Genomic DNA, 8,506 nt, shown 5'->3' on the forward strand with positions numbered 1-8,506 from the left:
GACACAATCATGCGCTCAGTTTTACTCCATCCATTTTATTTTGTAGTATATTTTTACTTATTTATCAGTAAATAAATATTTTGACCATCCATCTGTCCAGCCAACCACCAAATGATCTATCTATCTATCTATCTATCTATCTATCTATCTATCTATCTATCTATCTATCTATCTATCTATCTATCTATCTATCTATCTATCTATCTATCTATCTATCTATCCTACCTACCTACAGTGGGTATAGAAAAGCATCACCCCCTTATAATCATCACATTTCATATCTTTGCAGCCTGAAAATAAGAAAGTCACAATCTTTGTTTTCTCCAGCTTATAACACCCAAGTGAAATAAATAACAGTTCAGAAAATTATCCTTAATATACAACCAGTCACTTGGATAGAGGATCCTGGTGGTCCAGTCAGGGTTAAGGGGTTAGCCATTTGGCTTCCACCTGCACCTATTGTGGTCATTTTGATGAGCTCAGCATAAAAAGAGAGCTATTACCGGAACATTTCAGTCCATGCTAGTGCATGGTCCGATTAACCACCGATAACATCCATTCAATCGAGTGATAACATTCGAAGCGGGTGAGCTGAAGCGTATGTTTTGTCCTTCCTGTCTGTCTGCCTGCCTGAATGACTGATTAGATAACAGAACGAGTGTTAAGGTGTTGCTAATAAAGCGGCCAGTGATGATAGTTTGTCCAGAAGTCTCATGCCGTCACTTCCTGTAGGGTTTAAGGCTCAGCTGCCGGGTTTTTGTTGGGTTTCGGAGCTTTACAGTGTTTCCTGGTTCGTACATTTGTAGAGAAGAAAAAGTTTAGTAGTTTATTTATTTTATTGTACGAGTATCGATGAACCTATCAATTATATTTAATATTTTGTCCTGAGCTGGCCTGACATTATCTGTCGATAACTCCAAAAGTATTGGCACCATCGGAATGAGAAAATAAAACAGAGGCTGCATATTGACAACCTTTCCAACAAATATCAACAAAAAAGTCATGAGTTACTTAATAATTTGTCATGAGATACTGAAGATGTGGCCAAGTACAGAACGATATTATCCTCATACTACTAACTCCCAGCTTGAATATGTCAAAAATGTTATACGGTTAAAAAAAAACCCAGAAAAAAACAAAAAACAGTCTGTTGAGAAGTTCTGCCTGGTGTATTAGCATTAGCAGGAAGTGGCTCCTAACAATGATCTCCAACACGGGGCTTTTTTTTTTTTTTACCCCAGAGCAAATGTTCTTTGGTGCCTGTGAACATCCTGTGTCTTCCTGTGGAGTAGACAGTGTGCTTAATACACAGATAAAGACAGCACAGTGTGCTCTCTCTGACTAGATTAACAGATGATGTACTGTAACTACATCTAGGAGTGAGCGCGTTGTTACACGGCGTGTTTCTTCACCTGCTGATGGGATACCAGGAGGTTATGAGGATTAGCACTGCGAGTTTCAAATCATTTTATAATAAGATAAAGGCATGTTCTTTAAAGTTTCTCTCGGATACGTTACAGCTGAAGTTTCCATGACTAAATGAACAAAAACAAAGGAGCCCTGCAGCTCTGATCCAAACAAGCATCTTTCTGGCTCTTTTGGTTTGAGGTAAACAGCCAGCTTTAATTTTGTCGTCTTCACTCCGTGTACAGAATGATCAAAGCCGACCGGCGTTTAGATGTTTTTTCTGCTTGAATGCTGGAGAACCACATTGTTGCTTATCTATGACAATGTTGCACAAAATGGCTCCAGGATTTCCAGTGAATAGGGATTACGTAACCAAAACAAACCAGTCAGCGTTCAGAGTTAACATTTTTCCATAGTTCCTTTTGGACCAGTAGTTCATGAAGATTACTCCTGACCTACAGGTAGGTTGTGGCCTCTCGGTTCTCACGCTCTTTGGCCTGAGCTACAGCCACGTTGATGCACTGCAGCCATTCCTCTGCATGCTTCTCGTCCTCTGCCTTCAGCACGTACGTCTTATTGTCTGTGAAGATCTCGAAAGCTCGAGGTAGGCCGCAGTCCCGTCGCTTTCTCGCCACCACCTTCACGCTCTGCACTTTGCTTAGCTCGATCGTGTTGTCGTCCAGTCCGTCCTTATGGGACAGGAAACAGAGGATGGGATTAAAATAGCACTGTACCTACTGCCTATCAAAGAGACTTCATTTAACCTAACTGTAACTTTATGAGTAAATAAACCCTGTCAGACTGGCTATGCAAGGAAATACGTGAAAATGGGAAATACGTCGGGAAAGGGGTGGGATTTCCGTGGTGACCATTAACGTCTGAGAGCTCTTTTTTTTTTTTTTTTGCATATATTTGGTAAAAAAAACTTGCTAATCTTCAGTATCTAATTAGAGATCTCAGGGGTTCTCCAACACTAACCTCTCAACCCAGCTGTAAAACAAATTTGACAGATCCACACAATATTTAAATATTATTTCAATGTGTTCAGTAATAGTCTGGAGCCATTTTGGAGCCATTTTGGAGCCTTGAAGCCATTTTTATCCCTGAACTTTCCACAGAACACGTTGGGCCAAAGTTAACATTAACATTATATTATTATCATCGTTATGATTTTTATAAAGTTATTTTCAGTTCCTGAGGTTTGGATGAAACCATTTCAATTCAAATTGACCAGTGAAAGAGGCTAATAACTATAATGACTTTTATAATGGTGAGTTGTCATTTCCTGTAACAAAAAAATAAATAAAATATCATAAATTCGCTGGCTCTGCTTCCCAGACCCCACTTTAACAATCTCTGATCCCAATAAAAATATAGAAGGATATGTATTTATTAACTATGGAGATCCCTAAACCCTGTTCTCTCTCAGTCTTCTCTCTGGGAGATCTGTTCTCTGTTACTTCTTTGTGCTTAATGTCCACGAGCAAACACACTTTTCCTCAAAGGAGCTTCCACAATGGAAGATCAGTGTAAGAGGCAAAGAACATGAAGGGGAAGTACTGGAAACCACCACAGGCTGAATTCCAGCTCGTAGAGCTTAAGATCCAACGTTCGGTTGGACTTTGGATCTTACAACATGGGAACAGAGGCTGGGACGCGGTTTGTGGGTTATGATGGTTTGGTTTATTGTGCTTTCTCTCTTGGGCTGTCTCGCTTTCTCAGTCCTTGCTCTGAATAAATCTCAGCAGGACAAAGATCTTTAGAACTTCATTATATGTGCTGTTTGACTGGCAAAGATTCGTGGCATTTTATTAACACAATGAATAACAAGATGGATGTTAGACTGGATGTCACAGACACAGGAAACAAAGACAGCAACCGGAATAAATTCCTTAACGTTGAACACTGCACCTCCATGACAGTAGAGGTCCCTCTTAAGTTCATGGTTTGATATACAGTACAGACCAAACGTTTGGACACCCCTTCTCATACAAAGAGTTTTCTTTATTTTCATTACTATGAAAATTGTAGATTCACACCGAAGGCATCTAAACTATGAATGAACACGTGTGGAATTATATACGTACATAACAAAAAAGTGTGAAACGACTGAAAATATGTCATATTCTAGGTTCTTCAAAGTTCTCCACCTTTTGCTTTGATTACTGCTTTGCACACTCTCGGCATTCTCTTGATGAGCTTCAAGAGGTCGTCACCTGAAATGGTCTTCCGACAGTCTTGAAGGAGTTCCCAGAGATGCTTAGCACTTGTTGGCTCTTTTGCCTTCACTCTGCGGTCCAGCTCACCCCAAACCATCTCGATCAGGGTTCAGGTCCGGTGACTGTGGAGGCCGGGTCATCTGGTGAAGCACCCCATCACTCTCCTTCATGGTCAAATAGCCCTTACACAGCCTGGAGGTGTGTTTGGGGTCATTGTCCTGTTGAAAAGGTGATGTGTCCAAACTTTTGGAAGGTGTGTCCAAACTTTTGGTCTGTACTGTACATGATATGAAAATGACTCATTTTGTGAAGTCTTGCCAACTACAGGTACCTACTTTAGGTTCTGTGTATTGTTGCTAATCCTACACTGGGAAATAAAGCTAAATAAATGTTAAATCAAAAGTCACTAGAATTGGCCAAGACATCATAGATTCTAATCATTTACACACCAAATGGCAAATTTTATGAAGGAAGATTTTTTCCGAAAATATTTGAATATAATAGACGTGAATTGACTGGATGATGGGAAGAATGGTGAGCAGTGATTGGTTGATGGAAACAAAGGTGATCACTGACTGGTCAATGGGACCAATGGTGAGCAGTGATTGGTTGATGGAAACAAAGGTGATCACTGACTGGTCAATGGGACCAATGGTGAGCAGTGATTGGTTGATGAGAAGAATGGTGCATACCGATTGGTCAGTGAAAACAATGGTGCTTACCGATTGGTCAGTGAAAACAATGGTGAGTAGTGTTTGGTCAGTCAGAGCAATGGTGAGCAGCTGGTGAGTTGTGTGATCTTCCGGTATTCATCGTGTACATTGTTCATTGGATTACTTTCGTGTCTTTGTTGTTTTTACCCTCATCTGTTTTGTTCTGTTTTGTTTTGCTGACGTGCATTTTGTAACTGATAAAAAACTTCATGCAGACAGATATTCAACACTCTCCAGAGCCCTGTGTGTTACACGCTGTGCTTCGTCAAACAGCAGACAGAACTCGTCAAGCCGAACTCCAATAAAATAATATGAAAAGTTTGGGATACGGACCCTGCGAACGCTGTAAACGTTAACAAAGCGTGTAATCGACAACCGCAAAGTCATTTTGTATGTAGAGCAGGGCTTGTAAGATTTTTTAATTGGTTCCCTAGGTTGTGTTTTTTTTGTAAATAAATGAAAGCATGTAGGTCAGTAACATATCCAAACAGAATGGGAAGCAGGGCAATTTATTTTCCATTTAAAACTGAATGAATTTCCCTCCTTTCCTTCATCACCCTGACGTTCAGTTTATTTGGCTTTCTTGTCCACCATGTCAAACTGACCTCAATCTATTCTCTTTGTTTTCTATGCATGCTTTTGTGTATATATATATATATATATATATATATATATATATATATATATATATATATATATATATATATATATATATATATACACACAAAACTTGTGCCTTCAAACTGGCCCATGCTGGAGTGAACCCTCCCTGTCTTTGGCCTAAAGCTCAGTTGTTAAATTGAAATGCATTGTTAAAACTTAGCGGAGGCTTCTCAATTTTCCCTGTTTTTCATTTTCAGCTACTCTGAATGCAGATTTCCATCTTTCTGCATGAAAACAGATGAGTCATGCATTATGGCAGTCGTGCCAGGTGTACCCCAGGGGCTAATACTGCATCCTGTGTTACTATGTTCAGGTTTAGTTCCCCGTTAGAGGAACTTTATTGAGTTGAGGGTTTGCAATGTTGGACTTATTGTTTCATTGTGATCCAGTTATGAGAAGCAGGAGTAACTGTGGGAGGTTACAGCTGGACATTTTAAAAACTATACCACATTTAAAGATTCCAAGACTCACAGATTTTACCGTCTGGGTTTGAGACACTTACTGATTTCGCTTTCCTGAAGAGGAGCTGGTTACCAGCCAGAGTGAAGTAGCGGGTTTTCCAGCGTTTGATGAACTTCCAGCGAACCTGTTTCTCCTTTAAAATGCCCTCGATGAGCGGCTGTCCATCCTGGTTCACCACTGCAAAGATTTGAGCTGGGAAGTTAGCGCAATTTCTCAAAAAGAAAAAAAAACAAAAACCACACACACAAACTATTCAGTAACACCTTTGATACACCGATTTCTGTTAGAAAACCGAGAATGCATCACGGCTTGATAAAATTTCTACTTGTGTGTATCGTTTGCTCACAGTTGGTCAGATAAATGCTGCCAAGTTTGTTGCGCAATAGAAGCTTCTATAACAGAAAAACTACAACAAATATGCTTTTACATGATAAGGTGTTGCATATTGTAAAGAACAGATGGGCTGCGTTTCGTTAACATAATAAGAGTAAGGATCTCAGTGGAACATCAAGATGAATGTGTTTGCATTTGCATGCTACGTTTATTTATTTTTATATTTTCTTGGATTGTTTGAATGTTTCCGTAAATATGACTCGATCTAATCTGGCCTTTAAAAACCCACCTTGATCGTAAGATGTTATATTTCTGAAACAAGTATCTAATCAGCTTTTATATTTGCAGTTGAGGTTTTTACCAGAAGGCTCTACCACAGCACTTTGTTGGTTTGTTGGAAAGTTGATCTACAGATCTGTGTATGTGAGCATGACCCCGAGGCCAGACGGAGACGAGCCACAGTCCTACCCGCCGTCTGTCCTGCATGTGTTTGCTTTAACCGAGCTGCCAGGCGACACAGACCTCGGCCAAGTACCCTCGATGGCCAATTCCCGTAAACCAGGAAGCGGGGTTACAGCTCTTCCAGGACGGCACAAAGCACCCTATTGTCTTCTTCTTCTTCTGCAGCAATGAGGAGAGCAGATGAGAATCTGATGCTCTTTGATATCCCTGTTTCCGATTAAGTAAGAGAAATCTTTGATGATTACCAAACGCTGAGAGCGTGCGCTGCCAGGAACCTCCCCCATGAGTGGGTTCTGGTACAGAACATTGGAACAGTACTTTAACTTGTGCCACTGTGCCACAGGGAGCAAAGAGCCTTGAGTTAACACAGAAGAGGTCCCAGAAAGAGGGGGAAAGGTTGTGCTGATGTCACATGGGAACAGAGCCAAGCTAGAGCTGCTGGTTTAGCCTGCTTGGTGAACAGTACATTCACGAGCAGCACAGGGACAGAAATCTACAAAATGACACCAATCAGACAGGTGGGATCTAAACCAACCAACTTAAAGCCTGTCCCAGAATACCTGTGTAAATTTGTAAGCGATCTACAGGAATGTTACAATCTATAGTGTCGAATGCAGCACTAAGGTCAAATAGAACCAATAGTGAGATGCAGTCTTGGTCCGAACTTTAACAAGTGCAGTTTCTGTGCTATGATGTGGCCTGAAACCTGACTGAAGCTCTTTAAAGATCTTGTTCTCCTGTAAGAAGGAGCACAGTTGAACATACACAACCTTTTTATATAGTTCCCATAGTAACGACGCAGTAACACGGACGTGTACGGCAAACACCCCACATGAACTCTTGAAATGGCAAAGTTTCTTTGTAAGGAGATGTTTCTTTAAAATTCCTGGAAGGAGTCTGTAGTGTCAGTGGATTTATAAGAGTCAGAAATTTTCAGGGTAGAGGAGGAAGTAAAAGGACGAACGAGGAAGATGTTCCACTGATGTTCCACAACATTGAATGTAACAAGAAACGGATAAATAGCACAACGTCATTCTTTGGACAAGGACAAGAAAAATGATAGTCGGTAAATCGCAACTTCTAGGAAACATTTTGATGCTAACAGGACATTAGCTTCATCATGCCACCATGTGACTGATTATTTTCCTTGGACAGCGTGACACTGAGTGTTTTATTCAATCTGTTTAAATTCCAGGACCTTCTCTGGATCCATCAGATGTCCTAAAGCCTGAAACTAGCAGTAAATCTTCTCCTGATGCTGTCAGAGAAAAGAGGAACGTACTCGAGAGCACACACGATCCTCCCACATCACACGTGAATACGTTACAGATGCCGTATACAACAGTCCCAGTCTACCGCATTTACAAATCCAGGCTTTGGATTCTTAGCGTTTGTGGAGGTCACTGCTGGTTTGTATGGTTCATGGAGATTTTCCAGATATCCCAGAGTACCGATCGGCGTTCTGCTTTAAGACCTGAGGGAAAACTCTGACGTTCTGATGTTGTTCCAGCAAACCCCTACTGAGAAAATCCTCTGTTTGACTCTTTGCTTTGTGTTTACTGGGACAGGAGCTCCGCTCTTTCCAGCTACACGTCACTGATTTCATCCATATGTAAGAAAGAACAACAAACGCTGAGGATAAGAACGGAGCAGGACGTTTACATGGACTCTGTAATCAGTCGAAGATCATCTCGATACCTCGATACCAACATCTAATGTTGTTTAATTTAAACATCATTATTTTTTTCTTCTCTCGTTATTCCTTGTTGTTCTTGTCCTAATTGCAAACTAAGCATTTATTCACAAGTGTTGGAATTTTAATTAAATTTAATAAATACATAAAGACGATGCTATCGTTCATTCATTCATTCATTCGTTTTTCTCTTTAAAACCCAAGGTGTAAAGATTACTGTAAACCATTCGCACGTAATTTATCTTCACCACCAATAGAAATATTAACTTTCTGTCACAAACTATTTAGCAATGTAGCTTTCGCTCTATACGCCACGTTCGGCACTAATGTTCTTTAACCACACCCGCTACATGTACGCCATGATCAGAGCTTGACTTTGGGTGACCTTTGGGACCTAAACTACACGTATGTGTCAGAATGGACAGAATTATTTGAAGATGTTTTTGCTATGAAAACGCGCTTTATTTCTTAACAAGATCTCGTACGTGGATACGGATTCGGTCTCAACGCTGGGATGAGAAACTGAGTCCAACAACAACCCGTATCCAGTTCAC

At 40.5% G+C, this 8,506-nt stretch overlaps 1 protein-coding gene across 3 annotated transcripts in view; it reads right to left on the reverse strand.

The window, feature by feature from the left end:
* Positions 1-817: 817 nt before the first annotated feature.
* veph1 (ventricular zone expressed PH domain-containing 1) overlaps positions 818-8,506 on the reverse strand; it is an 85,852-nt gene continuing 78,163 nt past the window's right edge. For 2 of the 3 annotated variants that reach the window (XM_027161732.2, XM_047822480.1), the window contains exons 13-14: positions 5,505-5,641; positions 818-2,096 (exon numbers count right to left, since the gene is read on the reverse strand). In XM_027161732.2, coding sequence (XP_027017533.2) covers positions 1,863-2,096; positions 5,505-5,641 — 371 coding nt within the window. In that variant the 3' untranslated portion in view covers positions 818-1,862. Of the gene's footprint in view, positions 2,097-5,504; positions 5,642-8,506 lie in introns of those variants that run through there. The other variant, XR_007144701.1, reaches the window with a different exon arrangement.

This window comes from Tachysurus fulvidraco, chromosome 13 (assembly GCF_022655615.1).
Source record: "Tachysurus fulvidraco isolate hzauxx_2018 chromosome 13, HZAU_PFXX_2.0, whole genome shotgun sequence".
Taxonomy (NCBI): domain Eukaryota; kingdom Metazoa; phylum Chordata; class Actinopteri; order Siluriformes; family Bagridae; genus Tachysurus; species Tachysurus fulvidraco.